Source organism: Sarcophilus harrisii, chromosome 5 (genome assembly GCF_902635505.1).
Source record: "Sarcophilus harrisii chromosome 5, mSarHar1.11, whole genome shotgun sequence".
NCBI lineage: Eukaryota > Metazoa > Chordata > Mammalia > Dasyuromorphia > Dasyuridae > Sarcophilus > Sarcophilus harrisii.
The window spans coordinates 188226989-188249328 of NC_045430.1; the positions used below are offsets into that span (position 1 = coordinate 188226989).

At 31.2% G+C, this 22340-nt stretch overlaps 1 protein-coding gene across 4 annotated transcripts in view; it reads left to right on the forward strand.

Annotated features, from left to right (window-relative positions):
* Positions 1–22340, forward strand: part of LOC100928142 (putative RNA-binding protein Luc7-like 2) — a 67861-nt gene that overhangs the window by 24290 nt on the left and 21231 nt on the right. For 3 of the 4 annotated variants that reach the window (XM_012551079.3, XM_003771654.3, XM_012551080.3), the window contains 5 exons: positions 8231–8329; positions 10281–10391; positions 13758–13901; positions 20629–20805; positions 22086–22177. In XM_012551079.3, the coding sequence (XP_012406533.1) occupies positions 8231–8329; positions 10281–10391; positions 13758–13901; positions 20629–20805; positions 22086–22177 (623 nt within the window). Of the gene's footprint in view, positions 1–4420; positions 4446–8230; positions 8330–10280; positions 10392–13757; positions 13902–20628; positions 20806–22085; positions 22178–22340 lie in introns of all 4 variants that reach the window. The other variant, XM_031939162.1, reaches the window with a different exon arrangement.

Below are 22340 nucleotides of genomic sequence, written 5' to 3' on the forward strand. Positions count from 1 at the left end.
ATGATAACATTCATTATTCAATTTCCAGAGCATAAATATCAATATTAGTGTATTTACCTATTATTCACCTATCTTGACATGAATTTCAAGTTATTTTGGCACTGATTTTCTGTTCCCTGTACTGTGTGCCCAAACTTAGCCATCTGTTCTTTTAGTTTAAGATTATTTGGATAAACTGCTCCGGTTCACCAGGCAGTTGTGAATCCTCTGCTTTGTCATTATTATTATTGTTGTTGTTTTTAAATTTGTGGCCTATGAAGTTTCATTTCAGCACTATAACTTTCTTGAAGCCTGCTGATAATGATCAGAGGTTATCTGGTTTGATTTTTTTTTTTTTTTTTTTTAATGCCAGGTAAGACACGTTTTTACTAAACTTGACTTTACTAAACTAAACTTTGAAGTCTACCATGTGATTCTTTTTTCAAGGCAGCAGGTTAATCTTAGGTTAAGAGAAACTCAATATAAAAAAGTTAATTTATGATAGCTTTAATTCCCATTTCTGAATGGCCCAGAAACATGATTGGTGGCTAAGTCTTGTCCATACCTGCCTATATTTAAAATTAGTCATGAACTGATTTATCAGTAAGTTATCCATGGAAATAATTTTAAGTTTACTGTCAAAATTTATACCTTAATCTTCAAGTCTTGAATATAACTTTAGGTATTGAATTAGTAATAAAATATAGGATTCTTGCTTCATGAAGCAGCTATTTCAAGCAAGTATTACTGATAAATTTCCTTAAGCTGTTTTTGTGACAAGAAATTTACTAAAAAGAAAATTAATCTTTTGAATAAGTCAAAGTAATTTTAGCTTATTTTGTGAACCTGTGTGTAATAACATACTGTGATCTAATGTGTGGTTGGCCCTTTTTGAAATCTCTTACTGAATATTTTGCACGTGATTTAGTCTGGACTAAAAATATCTGAATTTATCTCTGTCTACGATTTAAATTCTTCTTCCAAAGTGTTTTGAATAATCCAGAGACAATGTGATCTGCAATCTTGGTCTAGATCAGTACTTATGGTTGTTGTTACAAATCTAATGGGCTTAATTAATTTTGGATACATGTACATATTTTGTGAAAGCAAGGATGAATTTTGTTAAAAATTTCATTTTGATTTCTATTGACATACATGAGGTATTCAAACAGTTGAAATATAACAGTAAGAAAACTGTTCTTTAAAAAAGGTGAATAACATTTCCTTACTTTTAAATTAAAATCCCTCAAAACATACAAAAATAAAAGTGTCATACAGAATTATATATGTAGTGATATTTTTGTTTATTATTAGAAAGCTGGGTTTTACAAGATTTTACTACTGTTGCTCATTATATTTAATCTGTTTAGTGATTGTTTTCATTTATATGCTTGTAATTTATATTTTCCTCTGCTTTCTATGTTTTATATCATTTTATCTTTCCATATTTCATTATTTGTAATGTTATATTTGTAATTTCTTATGTTAATATTCCATTTCATTAATATGTTTGTTTAATCATTCTCTAGTTGTTTGACATATAGTTTATTTCTAATTTTTTGCTTTTATAGATAATGTTGTTAGTAATGTTTTGGTACATTTTTGTACAGATAGGCCTTGTTTGTCAATAGTCTCCATAAATTATTTGGTTAGAGAATTAAATGTTTTTGTTACTTGTATAATTTCATATTGCTTTACAAAAGTATCAAACTACCTAGTCACTTAATTATTTTTCTGTCTTCTCACAGCCAAGTCAACACTAATATTTTATTATTTTAGCATTTAATTGCTCAGTTTCCTTGCATGTAAAATGAGGGGTTTGGACTAGAGGTCCTTTTCAGTTTTAAATTTATGACTTAATGATTAGATCTAATTTCTTACTCTCTTTGAATAAGTTCATAAATCTAGAGCTAAAAGGATCCTCAAGTCATCCGTTCCAACTCTTTTATTTTGTAAGTTAGGAAATTGAGATCCAAAAGATTAAATGACTTGGTTATTTCATTATATATTGCCTTTTGTTACTATTTTACTATTAATAACCTAATATAGTGCTTTACTATTTTTGAAATCATTTTATCTCTAATCAAGTGTGATTTATCTACTATATAGTGGATAAATTATGTAGTGAATACATAGTTAGATAGACGATTTGTACCTAGGTCCTTTAATTGAAGAACCAATTTTTTTCCATTGTGTTCTACATCGTGCCTTATCACACAACCTTCATGTTATTATACAGCCCTATCACTCAACTTTTATATTATCTTTTCAGTTTCTACCACCATCTCAGCCCAAGTCCTTGCTACTCCTTCCACTTTTATTGCAATAGAGTCCTGATTGGTTTGTCTGCCTTTGTGTCCCCCTTCCCATCCTCATGGTCTGACTCTTATCCTACTTATTTTGACATATTAAACTTAAAAAATTACTACCTTTTGTCATTCCCCCATACAGAAAAGCTTTAAGTTCCTTACAGTCTATTCTAACATGCCTGTTTTTCAGATATTTCTCCAAAGCTAGTCCTCTTTTATTTAATCTTTATAAAATATTTACAGAATAGGTGACCTTTGATTTATTTAGGCTCCTCACCATTTTTACAACATGCCACATTCATTCTTCCCATTAGACCCTTTAATGTCCGGGCTAGCTTTCTTGAGGAACTCTCTGGAGTCTAGAGTCTTGAGATCAAGCTCAAGCACACTCTCACTCAAGTCTTTCTTCAGTCTGCTTATTTCAAGTCCTCTCAGTCCTTATATTCCTTAGTACAATTACATCACTCCAGCACACTGAGCATGTGCCAACTGTAGAACCATTACATCATCATACTAAGTATATGTGAACTAGAGAACAATCATCTCTTCAACCACACTTGAGTTAACACCCTGCTGTAAGTATATTTGCTTCAAGTATACTTTTCTCAGAGTTCCCAATATCTGCCGTCCTCTACAAGATCCTTATTCATGTTGTTCTATTTGAAATAATCTTTTTCCTTTACTTCTGTCTGTTCAAATTCTTTGCTTTCTTCAAAATTGGTTCGAGTCTTTTCTTCCCTACTTCTGAGACAACTCCAACTTATACAATTTTCTGTGATAACTTTTATATAAACATTTAAAAATTGTACCAGTTATTTTTTTATTTCATTGTACATTGTCTTTTGTTAATATTGTATTGTTGATAACCTAATATAGTTCTTGACTGTTTTTGAAATCATTTATCAGCCAAGAAAGCAGATGTAGTCAGCTGATTTAAAAGAGGCATAATGCTCAGGGTTAGAGTATTGAAGAGTATTATATTCACTTCTAAAATTCATATTTTAGAAAGGAAATTGGTATGGTAAACAGTGATTAGAAGTCATCCAGGATAGTGAAGAGCAAGAGGATCTTGCATTATGCAAATCGATTGTTGAAGGAACCATGAAATATGTAGCTTACAGAATATTGGGGTGGGGGGAGAGCAGAGAAGGTGGAAAGTGTATTTTTCTTAAAATATTTGAGAGGCTATTATGTGGATGGGACATTAGATAAGTTTAGTGAAAGGAAAAACATCTCAACAAAGCTATCTGGAAATAGAATGGGCTAACTCAGGACACAGTAGTTAACCCTGTTACTCAGAAAACTAGATGATCAACATGTTGGATATGTTATAGAAAATATTGCTCCTTTGTTGAGTATTGCTAGATGACTTATGTGGTCTCTTTCAACTCCAAAATTCTTTAATTTTTTAACTCATAATGTAAGTGAAAAACATTGGTATTTCCCTGATATAAAAATGGCTGAGAAAACTGATGCTCAGAGGTTGTATTACTTACATGAAAATAATACTGAGTTTGGAATCAAGAAATACTACATTCTGAAGGTAGTTGTGTGACCGATCTCAGCCTCAGTTTCCTCCTCTATAAAGTGAGAGTAATAATTCTGTAATATTTACTTGCCTTGTAAAACTGTGAGGATCAAATAAAAGAATGTATGTAAAGCATTTTGTAAACCATCTAAAGAAATGTGAGATACATAGCTAGTGATTGGTAGAAATAGAACCAGAACTAAGGTCAGATCTTTTATTTATGTTACTTAAGTCCTCAGTGAAATGGTTAACATCTGCTCTTCAAGGCTGTCTCTTGTACTTCATCTTAGATTCTGCCTATCATAAAACCACAATTCTATTCACAGTAGTTGGCACTTAATATGATTTCACATCAACCTGTATTTCTCTAAAATTGGGCAGTTGTTACACTACTTTGTTATTTATATTTCTGAAGGATGGTATCTTGCATATCCTGTTACACTGGTTAATTTCCTTTGCTTTTTAGACTCTTCTGTTTTCAGCAGTTATTCCCTTATCCTCAGAAATGTGAAGCAGGATTAATAGAATAATTTAGCACTTGTCAACTGATTTACTGTAATTCCTGTTTTATCTAAACTTTCTTATTTAAACTTTATCTCTCCAGGGCCTAGCACAGTTCTCTACACACTGTAAGTGGTTAATAAATGTTTGTTGTTATTTTTTTTTTTTTGTAGTAATCTTAATTTGCTTATTGTGATTTATTATTTGCATAGTATATGGATTATCTGTGGTCTGGGATAATCACTGCTTGTATTACCTGCTATTAGCCTAAATTCATTAACTCAAGAAGCATTTGTTGTACACCTACTTTGTGCAGAAAACTACTAGGTGCTGTGCAGGAGGCTCAAACAAAGGAAATAAATGAAATCTTTTCCTCAAGGAGGATAGAGTTCATTTGGGAATGCTACATTAAAATGACCAAAACAACTGGAAGTAGTATCTTTAATTTGTAAAATATTAAAGAAATGTTAAGAATCGAGTGAAGTTAGTGAGGTAGTGAGGAAAGTCTGTTTTGGAAGATGGCAAAAGATAATCGGATGAAGGGAAGAAGAAATTTAGAGTTGACCTAATAATTGTGAAGAAAAGGGGCTTTAAAAAAATTTTTTTAATGGTTTTTAGTTGAAGATTAAGTTTTTTCAACCTAGACCTATAAATGTGTATGAAATGAAAAGCCAGGTTTTTGAGCAAGAAAAAAATTTGTGAAAGGAATTAAACTGCATTTTGAATTTGATTTTCTTTGCTGTCATCTAAAAAGATAAGTAACTCTAAAGTTACTTGTAATATTATAATTTTAATTCAAAAGTATATTTAAATAAGAGCCTAACCAAGTCATCAGTTATATACAATTTTTCAAATGACTTTTAAAAAGAACATTCACTGTATAGGAAATATTTATATCAAAGGTGGCAAAAAACAAGTAGTATAGCATAAGTTTAACTGAAACATCTCTAAAACCAATTGAACATTTTAGCAATTATTTTACATTTCATAATATTGGTTTCGGTCGATTAAATATTGCAAACAATTTATTAGTTATTTCCTATGTATCCCCTTCCATTTTCTAGTTTATTCACTTCAATATTTGTGTTTATATTTTTCCTTTACTATATAGTTGTTTGATGATGTGTTCTTATGGTTCTTCATTTTATTTCATGTGTATTCATATTTTTATTCATATTATTCTGTTACAATGATAAATGATTATTTGTGTGGCCATTCTTCAATTGTTGAACATTTAGGTTCCAATTTTTTCTGAATAGAAGTAACACTGCATTAAGATCTTTGAACATATTTTCCTCCCTTGTTGATGATGGTCAATAATGAATTCATTGAGGTACAAGGGTTATGATTTGTAACTGTCAAGTTATCTTCCCAAAAAAAATCACCAATTTGTAATCCCAGCAGCTTTGTATTAGAGTACCTTATCAGAATCCCGCCAACCATGAATTTTATCACTCTTAATTATTTTTTGCAGATTGATTGCAAAATTATTCTTCAAAACTTTTTAGCTTATGTTGGTGAAGTTGAACCTGATTGACTGATTAGTTGTAATTTGTTTATACTATTGCGAATTGTTTGCTTTTAAAAATATCCCATAGAGACATTTTTCTGCCTTTGAATATTTATATTAGTTTTAAATAAAATATATTTTCTTTTTACCTTAATGAACCATGCTGGCTTTTAATGATTACTACTTCCTTTGTCCACAAACAAGATTTTAATGAGGATCAGGGTCTACAGTCGTCTGTAAACTTAAAGTATTTATCTTCTTACATCTTGGGATGTTACATGTCTATGTCCCTTCTATCCTTCATGGTCATCTAGCAACATGGTTTTATGAAGGAGTATGGGATTTGGACTCAGAGGTCATAGGTTTGAATCCCAACTCTACTACGTATTATCTTAGTGAGCTTGAGCAAAATCCTTTATCTCTCTGCACCTCAGTTTCCTTATCTAGAAAGTGAGTTGAATTATATTATTACAGGAGTCAGTTCCAGTTCAGTACTCTGGATTATAATTCATCTAGTCTTAGTGATTTGAATTTATTAGGGCAATTAAATATGCAATTATACCCTTAATTACTAAAAGTTTTCTGTTCTTTTTTCACCAGAAATCTCATGCTTCTTGATAGAAATAAAACAAGCAAAATAAGAGTAAAATTGTTTCCTCTGTTCTATGTGTATGACAAGTGTCTGCTCAGTATAGCCAAATACTATTATAGCCTGTTTACCTCAAACATTGATCAACTTGAGTTTTACTTCAACTTCAACATTCCTAACATAGTTCTTAAGAGACAGTGGCATCCTTTTGTATTCATCCTAAGTCACCTAGTTTTGTTTTATCTTCATCTGTGATATTTTCCCAAATGTTCTCTAATCTACTTTTTGTTTTTTTTTTTGTTCTTTTAGAAATTTTTGCGGGAACAGATTAATAAGATCATAGATTTAGACTTGTGAGGGACTTTGGAAGTTTCCTAGTCCAGCATTAGGACATTAAGTGACTTGACAAAATTACACAGGGATTAAGTGAGAAAGTATTTTGAGCCCAGATCCTCTGACTACACAATTCTTTCCATTATAGTAACTTATTCTATTTGTTTAATAAATAATTTTATCTTCCCATTATAGTTAAGAGAAGTGTTTATTCCAATTTCCTCTTAAGTTTTTTCACAGCATCCATTTCAGAGTAGAGGATTCTTTTACAAGGTAGATAATCTTGAAATATTTCTATGGTACTATTAATTTTTCTTCTGTGGCAGCTTTTCATGAAAGTTTCCAGGAGCTGAGAAAGGTGCTTATTTGAAGAATGTAGTTCTTCTATCAGATTAATCACTATCGATTCTATAAAAATTAATTATTTCCACAAATACAGAGGAACTCTTTGAAAAGCAACTTTTAAAAATGTTAAGTTTATACTTTTAAATTTCTTATTGGTATTAGGGGGAGAAAGGAGAAAGAAAAGGTGATTTTTGAAGTAAAAAGAAAGTATTCAATTAACTATCAAATATTTTATTGAAAATTCACTATATATAGAAAAGTTTGATCTAGAAAATAGATTATCTTATGGAGGTTAGTGGCCTCTGAAAGTGTGTACACAGACTCCTCACTTTTGGTGCCAGGAAAAGTTCTTAAGTTCATTTACCCCATGGTTCCTTGTTTATTTTCACCATTTGTTATCATTATTTCCTTTTAAATTAAAAAAATTTTTTTCAAGTTTGATATCTAAATAGGAAAATGTTACCAAGCAACCGAAATTTCTATTCAGTCTTCTCATTTATTAGTACTACTACCTTCCTACACATTGTTATTAATAATGCACATACTTATGTATTATAATGCTTAAAACTGTTAGTGGAAGTAGCTCATCATGATATACTTGAAATAGATTATGGGACTTTCCAAATTATTTGGCGCATAATATGCTAAAGTTTACTATCATGCCATACACAAAAAAAATCAAAGTAGGGGTGAGGAATGAAGAGGGGGAAAGCAAGCAAACAACAAAAATGTTTAAAATACTATGGTGTGATTCACATCTATGGTCCTTGGGAGGGATTTCAAAAATTAGTATTTAGGCTTTCAAAATATAAGATTAGTTTTAAGGGTTTTAAGTATTAGTTTGTTTTTATTATTTATTTATTTTTACTGAGGCAATTAGGGTTAAGTGACTTGCCCAGGGTTACACAGCTAGGAAGTGTTAAGTGTCCGAGACCAGATTTGAACTCAGGTCCTCCTGATTTCTTGGGGCTGGTGCTCTATCCACTATACTACCTAGCTGCCCCCAAGGTATTAGTTTACAATAAAATATGTTGAATGCATACCTTTGTGCAGGAATTGTTTGATAATGATTAAAATACATTTTATTTTGTAGTTTTTACAAATTACTTTTTTAATAATTTTTTTTTTTTTTTCAGAGGATGGATCTTGGAGAATGTCTGAAGGTTCATGACCTGGCTTTAAGAGCAGATTATGAAATTGCGTCCAAAGAACAAGACTTTTTTTTTGAGCTTGATGTATGTAATTTGCTTTTTTTTTTTTTTCTTTTTTCTTTTTCAAATTGACTCTTTTGGAATGAATTTATATATTTTGCATTTAGGTCAATGTTTTTTCTAAATAGAAAATAACTGGTGTTGAGTTATTTAAAGTTAATTTTGTCATCATTTGTTAGGTTAAAACATATGTTCTTTTTCCTTTTTGTTTCATGGACCCCTTTTGTTACTCTGGTGAATGTATGGACCCCTTCTCAAAATATTCTTTAAATTCATAAAATTAAATATATAGGTTATGCAGAAAATTAGTGATGTTGAAATAAAGCTAAAAATTTTTCCACTCTAAGTTCATGTATTCTTTCCCCAAACCTCCACCCCAATCTATCCATAGATCCCAGATTAAGAACCTCTTAGTTAAGAGGGTTCCTCTGGACTATATCCATGACTATTTCAAGAATATTTTATATTGTACAATTCATACATTCTTGTGAAATTCATGTAGATAATCACTTACCAAACAGGTTTTAGTGACTGAAGAGCCTGTAACTTAAATATTTAAGATGAAAGTATATACATATCTAATGATTCCATTTAACTCAACTTCAATTTTAATATTTGTATACATAGATGCATACAGGTGTGCATATTTATGTTACCAAAACATTTTATATGAAGGCTAATGGAAGTGACAAATACATTCCAGTTGTGAGATTTTGAAGGTAGGATTTCTAAGGATTAGTACTTGAGTTTATAATAAATACTTCAAAGCTTTTTATATAGCAAATTGAAAAACATAATCTAGTGTATTACAATTTTCCTTTTTGTAGAGTTAAAAACAGACAAAAATGGCATTAACCTATTTGGGTTTCATCATGCTTACTATTGTTGCTATGGTAGTGTTTTATTTGGTTTCAGAGTGAGGGGTTTTACTTTTATTTTTTCTTTTCTGAAAGTCTAAGAATTTTGTCATTTTGAAATTCTTATTTATAGATATTTCTACATTTTTGATGACAGAAAAAATAAGAAAGGTATATTATAACTTGTTAAATTTGGCCAGAAGGGAGATTTAAAGTATAGTCAGTCCCAGTATTTCATATGTTAAATGGCCACCTAGTAGATGTTCATTGAATTTTCTTTTTCTTCCCTTACCTCTTCTCCCCTCATTTTCCAACTTCAATACCTACTATTTGCTCCTTATAATTTAGAAATGAACAGTAGCATAACCATTTTATAAAGTGGAGATATTTGTTCTTGTGTTATGTATCACAATAAAATGGTCCTTGGATAGTATCCTGAGATATCAATACTTAAAGATTACTTGATTTATTAACTTAAACTTTAGTCTAGAGAATTTTTCTCTTAGTCCATCTTCTTGATGGTATGCTTGATATATTTATTGAATCAATAGTACAAAGAATAACATTATAATAAATTTATATTTGGGGTATGTTAAAGGAGGGTTTCAGACTGAAAGTGTCAAATGATTCATCCCTTCTAACTAAGAAAAAATCTTCAGTTGATTTTGTTTACACTTTGGTTTTTTAATCTTCTTTCTGCTGTTATAATAGTGGCATGTTTTTCTTTCTCTTTTTTTTTTTTTTTTTTTTTTTACATAGTTGAACTTGAAATTTTCTTTTAAAAATAAATGCTTTAAATTAAATGGGAATGTTTCAGATAGATTGTACTTTTGACACAATTTTCAAAGGTAGAATAGCATCACATGTTTTTTAATCAACTTATTATTACTAAACAGTATATCTAATGCCACTTAGTTAAATATTACCTTTTTTTAGTGATTACTATAATATTTTGAATATACTTAGATAATTTACCTTAATTGATCCTTCCTTATTTTTGAATAGTTTGGTTTGATCTGATTTTTTTTTTTTATTGCTTAAAATGTGATTGGAGTGTCCTTTCCAGTGGTAAATATTTGCTCTTATTTGAAATAATTGCATTTTCATTTGTATCTTAGGCAATGGATCATCTGCAGTCTTTCATTGCAGACTGTGACCGGAGAACAGAAGTGGCCAAGAAAAGATTAGCAGAAACTCAGGAAGAAATTAGTGCTGAAGTGGCAGCTAAAGTAAGAATTTCAAAAGTTTTAAATTCAGAGCATACTACTTTAGTTTTTTGTCTTTCACTTTGATTATGTTCAAATGCAGTAAAATGCCATCAAGAGACCTACATAGTATCTTTTGACAACTTTAAGGGATGTCCTGAATATGAATTTATAAAAACTCAAATTATTAGGTAGATGTTAACATTTTTTTTAAGAAGAAAAGATCTTGATTGGAGAGAATGTTTTGAGTACATGAACAGATGAAAATGCACTGTATTAAGTGCTAAGTCTACAAATACTGAAGCAAGATAGTCTTTACTTTCAATGAGATTGCATCCTAAAAGAAGGAAATTGTAACTTAGATAAATCCATTGGACCCTCCTTAGGATAAAGCAACAAAATGGATAGTAATGCATCTTAAAGTATTTGTATTTGATGTTGAACCATTTGATAGTGCTAAGTATACTTCAGTGGCATTAGTGGCAAGAATTTTGTTTACTTAAATGTTTTGAAGATTCTCTGAATAAATCTCGATGATGTATTACTGTGTGATACACGAGGGCATCATTCTACTTACATAATGTCCACTCTGGATGATTTTTAAAGTGAATCATGAATTCTATGTTCTTCTGAAAATTCTCTTCTTTTTCCAATCTTCATCCTCATTAATATAGGATTACATTTACCAAATTATTTATTTTTCCCCATAATCATTTGTAGTGTGAAATATAAATTCCTAGTCTAGCATTTAAAAATTGTATGGTCTGGCTTCTATCTAGTGTCAAACACATTTGTATAGATATTTCATCTATATCCTCCCTATTAAATTGGGAATAACTGACTTGAATTTAGGGCCTGACTTTTTTTGTTTTATTTTCCCAGCAACTAACACAATATCTTATACTATTTAGGTACTTTGTCTATGTTTGCTGATTGAAATCTAATATCTTAGATAGGGAATTTACTGTAATTTCAAATATTGATCTATATATAAAATAGAAGAATAGGGAAATCTTTAAAGAAAGGTGTTCATTTTTTTAGGTGGTAAGAAAATTCTTAACAGAATTGGCAATCACTTTAGGGGAAAAATGAGATCTTGATGTGATGAAATTTCTTAAAAGTAGAAGTTGAGAGAATAAACACTTGATATTCACATAATTCCCAAGCATTTGAAAGATGTTATATCATTTATATTTTCACAACTGTTCTATTATCATACAGCTAATAAAACACCTTAAATTAAATTCTGTTTGGGAAATAACATACTCATATAAGTATATATAAAGTGAAAGGGAAAATTTATTAGGGTTGAGTACTAGCAAGGGAGGAATCAGGAAAATTTCCAAGGTTGGAACACTATTTGAACATAGCTTTGGAAAGAGTTAGGAATTCTACAAACCAGATGTAACATGTGTTGATAGGAGATGGAATGTTTTTTCTGAGGAATGGTTTGATTAGATTTGATTAGAATGAGAATATAAAGAGTATAAAGATTTTTTTTTTTAATGTAATAAATCTGAAAAGATAATGCATGAGTCAGTTGTGATTGACTTCGAATGCCAGATAGTGCAATTTTGTTTTTTGTTGAGCTTTCTAAGTCAGGGTACCAGATCTGTGCTTTAAGAATACCATTCTAAGGTTATAAAGAGAATGGATTGAATATGGAATAGAGATAGTAGTCCAGGCAAAAAGTAATGAGTTGTAGAGTTAGAGAAGTTAAAGATATTAAGGTAACAAAACTGATAAGGCTTGGTAACTGAATGGCACTGGAAGAGGTGAAGTATTTAGTGAAGAGTCAGAAATTACTTTATTTAGCATTTGAATCTCTTTGACTAAGAAGCATAGTGGGATGCACAACAGAATAGTTATGACCCCAGTCTTGATTCCCCAGGGTTGCTGCTAATGGGAATAGGTGTTTTCTTCCAGAGATGCTGGATAAAACCAATAGGAACTTGATTTAGATAAAATTAGTGTCACTTAAGATAAAAAGAAAAAGATCAAAAAAAGCTGATCAGTGGAGCAAAGAAGTTTGAAAATATGTGCAAAGTGCAAAACTTATATAGCTTTCTCCCCATTTCTCGTCTTTTCATAAAAGTGAAAAGAGAATGAGATACTTTTAAAATAGAATATTCTATTCCCCAACTAGATGGTGGTATAAAATCTTAGTCCATGTGTTAATGTAATGTTAATTTAAAATTTCATGGGACTCTGAATTGTAGTAAAGCCTCTTCTGGTTTTTTTAAATTTTTGCTTTTCATTTGAAAAGTTCTTCTTGATGGGGGAAAATATTTTTTACTCTTAGTATAGTAAGAATGGGTTTTTAATCCTTTTGCCTCACTTCCTCCTGTAAAACTGTTTTTCAATTAGCAAGTAGGCAATCCTGTCCACTCACCCTTCCTTGAAATACATAAGAACAGTTAGTCAACATATTTGCCATGTCTGAAAATATCTCTATATAGGCATATCTTGGGATATTGCATTTGTGGTTCTAGATTACCACAGTAAAGTGAATGTCACAATAAAGCAAGTCAGATGTATTATTTGATTTTCCTGCTACATATAAAAGTTATGTTTATAGTCTATTTAGTGTATAATAGTGTTAGATCTAAAAAAAAGTACATACCTTGATTAAAAAATATTTTGTAATTAAAAAATGCTTACTATCATCTGAGCCTTCAGAATCATAATCTTTTTTTCTGGTGGACGGTCATCTTGGGTGTTGATGGCTATTGATTGAACAAGGTGTGGTAATCACTGGAAGGTTGGTACTGTGCCAGTTTGTTGAAGTAGATAATAATGAAGTTTGCCACATTGACTCTTCTTTTCACTTGAACATCTAGCAGTCATTGTAGGGTTATTGATTGACCTTATTTCAATATTGTTGTAACTTAGAAAGGGGAGGCCTGAGTAGAAGGAGAAAGATTGGGGAATGGCTGGGTTAATGGAGCTGTCAGAATATATACAATATTTATTGATTAAATTTATTGTCTTATATGGATATGGTTTATGCTACCCCAAAACAGTTAAAATAGTAACACTAAAGATCACAAAGGAAATTATCACAACAGACATCATAATAATAATAATAATGAAAAAGTTTGAAATATTGTGAGAATTACCAAAATGGATCATGGAGACACAATGTTTAAGTATATTGCTGAAAAAATGGTACCACTAAACTTGATAAACCAGGGTTGACGCAAATCTTCAAATTTTTAAAAAAACAATGGCAATTTCTGTAAAGTACAGTAAAGCAAGGTATTACCTTGCCTGTATAAGTTTAGAAAACTTGAATAATGTTAAAGATTTTTCAAGAAGAGGTTTGAAATTTGTAACTTTTACATGTTCTTGTGAATAGTTTTATTCATTATCTTCTCTGTTTCTTACTAGGCAGAACGTGTTCATGAGTTGAATGAGGAAATTGGTAAATTATTAGCTAAAGTGGAACAACTAGGAGCTGAAGGTAATGTGGAGGAGTCTCAGAAAGTAATGGATGAAGTGGAGAAAGCCCGAGCAAAAAAAAGAGAGGCAGAGGTAACTTAAGAACATTGTTGTATGATGATGGTGTTGTTTTTCAATTTAAATATTTTTAAAAGTATGTATGTTAATATTTATATTTCCTGTTGAATGCCTAATATCTGTCTGTAAATACTGATTGAGACATTCTTCCTTTCACTCTTAAAAATGTTTGACAGTTGTACTTTTAAACTAACATAAGTTAGTAGTTCATTGTTTTTAGCTGATTACAGTTTTTAAAAAGATACTGAATTTTATATTGATACATTTGTTTTGATACAACAGACATTTCCTATCAACCACTCATATAGCAATCTTGTCTCCCCTACAAAGTATGTTAGTCTCATAGCAGTGTAACTATATGGTTTAGTGATTATTAACAGAAATGAATGTACATTCAAATTTTGATATGGTATCAATATTGTCTGTCTTGCTTGCCTTGCAGTATGTTATTTACATTGATGTAGTCATTGTATTTATTGGCCTTTTGTACCTTCTTCCATTTCTTATGGTCTGAGCAACATTACATTACATTAGAATACCATATTTTTTTAAAGTTGGAATTAAAAGAAAATGTATGGAGTTAGGAAAAAGAATTTGCATAAAAAGCCTTGATGAAAGGCTGATATCAAAAGTCTAATAAGAAATAACTTTTTAAGAATGAGAACTTTTACCTAAACAAAAGACATGAAATATGTTTTAAAAAAATACAAAGTTTGGAGCAGCTAGGTGGCACAGTGGATAGAGCACCAGCCTTGAACTCAGGACAATTTGTGTTCAAATCTGGTCTCAGACACGTAATACTTCCTAGCTGTATGATCTGGGGCAAGTCACTTAACCTCAATTGCCTCAGCAAACAAAAAACAAACAAAAAGAAATACAAAGTGTGAACACCTTTTTGAAAAACTGTTCAAAATCACTAGCAATCATAGAGACCATACTTTTAAAAATTCTGGTGCATTTTATTATGTTTATCAAATTAGGAAAGATGTTAAGGAAACAGTTTCATTTCTCAAGGATCAGAAAATTGGCCCATCAATAGTGATGTTGTGAACCATCCTGGAACACTGCTTGGAACTACACAAGAAGTTACTGCATTGATCATACTCTTCATCTCTGATATTCCACTGTTGGGGATTATATTCCCAAGGAGTTTATTAGACTCCTTGTCTAATATGTGGACACAAATAGAACAAAATACAACTCCAGTGACTTAGAATCACTGAATAATCCCTAACTTGCAAATAGGTTAAATTCTTTTAAAACTCTTAATCCATTTTCTCATAGCAACAGTGTTTAAAATAGTGAACTTAAATAAAAATGTTAATACGGTCAACCCATCTTTACTGTAATTCCCTTTTCCTTCACTTCTTGCCAAGGATTTCCTTGTTTTGCTTCCCCTTCTTTCCTTTGCCTTTATACACTTAACACTCTTCCACATTCCCTTACCATGTGTATATTATCCTTGGCTGGTGGGCTCTGGGATATTATATCACTGAGTAGTTGTGTAATAATGAGGAAAAAGCAGAAAAAAAGCTCTTGTTTTTTTGCCTGTTCATGTGTAAGAGAGTTATACAGCAGGAATTAAGTTCCCTTCCTTCATCCCTGTCCCTGCCCCTCTTATTCCCTACTCTTCTTAGCTACTTTAAATGCCCTTTAGTCAAGGAATTCCGTGTTTTTCTTAGAAGGACTTGCACCAAAAAAAGTACTTTGCTGGCTACTTCCATTGGAACTCTTAAGTATATTTTTCTGGTGACAGTGTTGCATTTGGTAATTAGGCTCTATGAGAGTTCAGGTTATTTTTTATCTAGTAGGTTTTGGGGCACCATTTGTTTCTGTGCGAAACTAGAAAGGAGAATGATTACACTGGAAACTTGGCAGTCTATTCCTTTCCCTCACTACATGTAACTGTGGGAATTGTTAGAAACATGATGAAAATAATCCTACTTAGTGCTTGTTATTGGCAGTAGCCTAAAATTAAAGAAAATGGCAGTCATTTCCCTTGAAAGAAAATTAGCATTGATGGGATATATAAAAGGTAATGATAATACTCCTTATTTAGCAAAGCAGGAAATTAATGCCAATGAGAAAATGGACTAGAATCAGTAAGGAGGTTTATGATTCTGAAATCATAAGGTTATGAATATTTCTCAGAAGTCAAAACATTGATCAGAAAGGGGAAAACCCTTTTTTTCTCTTTTTGAAGGTAAGAGAAAATTGTTTGTTTGAATCATTCTCTCTTTTTAAAATAATAGTTTTTTATTTTTCAAAATACATGCAAAAATAGTTTTTTTGGCTCTCCAACACAAGTCCGTTGGACCTGAATTACCTCATTGTTGAAAAGAGTCACATCAAAATTGCTTATCACATAATCTTGTTGTTGCTGTGTATGTTCTCTTGGTTCTACTCGCTTCATTTAGCATCAGTTCATTCAAGTCTCTCAAGGCCTTTCTGAAGGCATCCTTTTGATCATTTCTTATAGAACAATAATATTCCATAACATTCATATACCCTAACTTATTCAGCCATTCCCCAACTGATGGGCATCCACTCATTTTCCAGTTCCTTGCCACTACAAAAAGGGATGCTATAAATATTTTTGCACAGGTGGGTCCTTTTCCTTTTTTTATGATTTCTTTGGGATACAAGCCCAGTACAAACACTGCTGGATCAAAGAGTATTCAGAATTTGATAGCCCTTTGGACCTAGTTCCAGATTGCTCTCTAGAATGTTTGGATAAGTTCACAACTCCACCAACAATATACCAGTGTCCCAGTTTTCCCACATCCCCTCTAACATTCATCATTATCTTTTCCTGTCATCTTAGCCAATCTTGACAGGTGTGTAGTGGTACCTCAGATTTGTCTTAATTTGCATTTCTCTGATTAATAGTGATTCAGAGCACCTTCTCATATGATTAGAAATGGTTTTAATTTCTTTATCTGAAAATCGTTCATGTCCTTTGACCCTTGAATGGCTTGAATTCTTATAAATTGGAGTCAATTCTCTATTTTAGAAATGAGGCCTTTTTCAAAAGCTTTGAATATAAAATTTTTTTCCCCCAGTTTTCTGCTCCCCTTCTAATCTTCTCTGCATTGGCTTTGTTTGTACAAAAACATTTAAATTAAGTATAATCAGAATACTTCATTTTGCATTTCATAATGTTCTCACATTCTTCTTTGGCCATAAATTCCTCTTAAATCTTTCTTAAACAATTAGTTTTATATAGCCCAACTATAATACCTAAGAGGTATTTGCTTCAGCAATATGAATTCCACTTTTGTCTGTCAGCCAACAAGTATTTATTGAACAATTATTTTGTGCCAAACACTATGTAATGTAATGAGGGTGAAAAGTGCCAAACCAAAAAGGGCTTAAAATTTTATTATTTAGATGATAAGATTTGTCTTGTTCCCTGAAAATTTTAATCACAGTGCCCTATGATAATTATAGCATAATATAATGATTGAGCATAATGATCTTAAAGTTTTAAAAAATTACATTTTATTTTCAAATCCACATTTTCTTCCTCTTCCCTCTATCTTCTACCCCCACATTGTGAAAGCAGGAAAAATAAAACCACTGTTAAATGGAGTCAAACAAAACAAATGACCACATTGGCCATGTTTCCCCCCATCCACCTCAAAAATAAATATTTTGGTCTGTACTCTGCGAGTCCCTCAACTCGGTGAATATGATATGAGTAGCATATTTTATCTTTTGAGTCCTCTGGAATTGTTTGGTAATTGTGTTGTCCCTAAGACTTAAGTTGTTTTTCTTTATAATATTGCTAATATTTTATAAATAATATATTCTTCTGGTTCTATTCACCTCCTTTTGTATCAGGATATACAAATTTTCCCATGGTTCTCTGAAACCATCATTTCTTATATTGTATCACAATACTGTTTTATCATACATATAACATACCTTGTTCAGTCCTTTCCAAATTAATGGGCAGCTCCTCAGTTTCTAATTCTTTCCTACCACAGAAAAAACTGCTATAAATATTTTTTTCACAAATGTGTCCTTTTCCTCTTTTTTTGAACTACTTAACTCTGCTTTATGAACATGGTTTCAGATTGTTTGGCAGAATGGCTGGACATTCACAACTCTACAACCAATGCATTAATTATACCTGTTTTCCCACAACCACTCTGGCATTTGCCATTTTTCATTTTTGTCAACTTTATTGAGCTATGAGGTGGACCCTCAGGATTATTTTAATTCACATTTTCTACTTAGTGATTTAGAGTACTTTTTCTATTTTCATTAATAGCTTATATTTCTTCCAGTGAAAACTGCCTATTATATAGCCTTTGATCATTTATCAGTTGGAAAGTGTCTCGTTATAAAATTTGGATCAGTCCTCCCTACACATCTTAAAAATTAGACCTTTATCAAAGAAATTTTTTTTTACAAAGATTCCCTTCACTTTCCCCTCCTATTTACCTGCTTCTCTTCTAATTTAAGCTTCGTTGGGTTTTGTGGATGTAAAATCTTTCTTAAATTTTGGATGATCAAGATCAACCATTTTACCTCACAGAAGTATTTTTTTTTTTTTTTTAAGATCAGTTTGCTCTGGAATAGTGAAGTATATAATACATATTAAAATGATTTTTATCAGAAAGAAAAATTCAGTTATTCAAAATGTTTTATTTTATAGTCATTCTTGAGAATATCTATTACTGTATGAGAATTTCTCCTTAAAAAAAAAAACACATCAGAAATATTAAATTGCAGAACCATTTATGATCAGTTTATTCTCTTAGGAGGTAAATCAGCATCCTTTTGTTATTGTTCAATTGTTCAATCATGTCCAGCTCTTCATAACCTCATAGACCATAACATGCCAGTACTGATCATGGGGTTTTCTTTGCCAAGATATTGGAGGAATTTGCTATTTCCAACTCCAGTGGATTAATGCAAACAGAGGTTAAGTGACTTGCCCAGGATTACATACTTAATAAGTGACTTAGGCCAAAATTGAGCTCTGGGCCTAATGCTCTATCTGCTAGCCATCCATTTAGTTGCTTCATTCAATCCTTTTCTATTTGATAATTGAAATCTTTATAATCTTTATAATTTATAATATAAATGAGTCTTTATAAGACTAAAAATTTATCAATATATTATGGTCATTATCAAACTACATAGTTTCATGTTCAGACAATATATATTTAAAGAAAAATGTCCTGCAGGTCAGTAAATTCTTTCTATATTAATACCTTAGAGTTTAACTGCCCTTTTTTTTATAGGATAGGCCTGTATTCTCAAATTTTTTGATCTTAGAATCCTTTTACACTTAAAAATTATTGAGGACTCTCCCCCTGCCCCTTGAATTCTAAATTCTCTTATTTCCTTACATCCCCTACTCATTAATAAAGCAAGCCTTCCAATATTAGTTGTACATGTGAAATCATGTAAAACATGTTTCCATATTAGCCGTGCTGTCTCTCCCTCCTCTTCCCCCAGAAAAAAGGTAATAAAAAGGTGAGAAAATTATACTTTTGCGCTCAGTTCATCAGTTTTCTCTCCAGTATTTTTCATCATGAGTCCTTCAGAATTGTTTTGGGTTATTGAATTTATCAGTCTCATAGTTGATCATTTTTATAATACTGCATTTATGTGTATAATGATCTAGTTTTGCTCATTTCATTTTGCATTAATTCATATAGATCTTACCAGATTTTTTTGGAAATCGTCCCCTGCATCCAAATAACTTTTAAAATGAAAATCATATCTGTAGAAATTAAAGCACTTTAGTTTTATTATAATAATTTTGCCATCATGAACCCCATGAAAGGATTTTAGGAAGTTTTCAAGGGACCCAAGACAATATTCTGGCTAAAATATCTGTGAATAGAATAGGCTCATTGAATTTTTGTAGCTTAAAAGAGGCCTTAGACGTCATTTAGATCAGGATTGTTTTAAGTTTTTTGTGTCATGGACCCCTTTGGCATTCTGATGAAACTTATGGATGGACCTCCTTATTAGAATAATGTTTTTAATACAAAAGATAAAATGTATAATATTACAAAGGAAATCGATTATTAAATATAGTTATGAAAGTATTTTTTAAAAACTAATTCTCGTGCAGAGTGAAGTGAACAGAACCAGGAGAACACTGTATGTAGTAACTACAGTATTATATAATGAATAATTGTAAATGACTTAGCTAGTTCTCAGCATTACAATGATTCAAGACAAGCCCAAAAGACTTATGTAGAAGGTGCTCTTTGTCCTCTCTTGCTCTCACTCTTTCATTTTCTTCCACAAAATGGCAAAAATGGAAATACGTTTTATATGATTGCACATATATAACATATCAACTTTTAACCAGTTGCCAGTGATTTCTTAGAGAATATGCAGTTTTCAGAAAAGAGATTGGAATGTAGAACTCAGAAATGTATTTCTAATCTAAGATTCTATTATTCTGATTAGATTGGGGCTCTTAATATGAAATCTATGAATTAGGTGCTTTTTTAAAATAATTTTTTCCCTCAATTACATGTAAATATCAATTTTTAACATTTAAAAAAATAAGTTTTGAATTCCAAATGTGATTCCTCTTTCCATCTGCCCCCCCCTTCCCTGAGACAAATAATCTGATATGTTATATATGTGTAATCTTGTAAAACATGAGAGTTTTGAAAATATTTTTATTTGATGGTAATGGGGGTGACATGGTTAATACTTTTCCTGTTGATATTTTCATAAATGCTTACTTTATTTCATCATTCAGGAAGTCTACCGGAATTCTATGCCAGCCTCCAGCTTCCAGCAACAGAAACTTCGGGTCTGTGAAGTATGCTCTGCTTATTTGGGTCTTCATGACAATGACAGACGACTAGCTGATCATTTTGGGGGTAAACTACACCTGGGATTTATTGAAATAAGAGAGAAACTTGAAGAGTTAAAGGTACTTTGGTTATAACAATCTTTATGTCCAGTTTTTCTTTTTTCTTCCTTTAGCGTCTGAATCAATAGAAAGTCAATTCATAAACATATATTAATTGCCTACTGTGTAGCAGAAGCTGTGTTAAACACTGGGGATACAAAGAAAGGCAAAAGACAGTCCCTGCTTTTGAGGTGGTCACAGTTTAATGTGGGAATCAAAAATGAAAAAAGACTTCATGCAAACAAGCTATATATAGGATAAATTGGAGATAATCATCAGAGCAAAGCCCCTAAAATTACAGATATTCAGTAAAGACTTTCTATATAAGGTAGGATTGTAACTAGAACCTGAAGAAAGCCAGGGAAACTAGGAATTTGTATGCCCAGTGCCTTAACTGGCCATGTATCTAAAGGGCACCTGAATTATTGAAGACACTCTTCCATTCATTTGAAACTTAGTATGGGCAGTTTCTTAATGACTATCTTAATTCTGATTGATTTATGAAAAAGATTTCTAATCTTCAGTAGATGATATATATATATAGAGAGAGAGATAGGTGAGGTGTTGTAGTGAATAGTGAGGAAGACATGATTTAAATCCCACCTCAAACATGAACTAGCTGTATACTCCTGGATAAATCACTTAACCATTGTTAGCCTTACTTCTCCATAGATATAATACAGTACCACCTCCTAGATTTGTTATAAGTTTAAAACGATACATTTGAAAAGGTGATATTTTGCAAACAAATTTCATCTATTACTGTCATATTTCCTTAGAAGAATATTTTTTTAAATTAAACATTCTTTCATTCATCAAAGTTTTATTTTTTCTTCCCTCTCCTCTCACTCTTTCCAAAAACAAAGAGAAAAACTTAAAACTCTTGTTAAATCGCAGTCAAACATTACAGATGCTTACATTGATCACATCCAAAAAATGTAAAATAATTTTTAGAACCAAATTCTAATGTAAATATTTGGATAGTGTTAGAATTCATTTCGACAGTGTTTGCCTTGCATTGGAAATAAAAATCAATACATAATTTAGTGGGGCAGATTAAGAATAAATTCTTGTACTGTATATGATGTCAAACCTTTTTGGCATATTGGTTAATTTTGCTGAATTTCTTTGATTCTTGCAAGGGATAGGTCTCTGGGAGGGGGTGAAGGAAGGAATATATAATAAGAAATGTTGGTGAAATTAAAACAAAATAAAAAATAATAAAATTTTATTTGGGGAAATGCATTGTACTACAATTGGTTTGCAGTTATCATTACTTAATCAAGTGTTTATTTTTTTAGAGAGTTGTAGCTGAGAAGCAAGAGAAAAGAAATCAGGAACGCCTGAAGCGTAGAGAAGAAAGAGAGAGAGAAGAAAGGGAGAAATTGAGAAGGTATAGAACCTGCATGAAGGGCTAAATATTTTAATTTGGTTACTACTAAGTTTACTTTTTCTGTTTCTATAAAGCATGAGTTGGGTATGGTAGTAAATGCCTTTATAATGTTTGAGTCTGAGGCTGGTGTCTCTTTTGAGCTTAGGAGTTTTGACCTATTGTG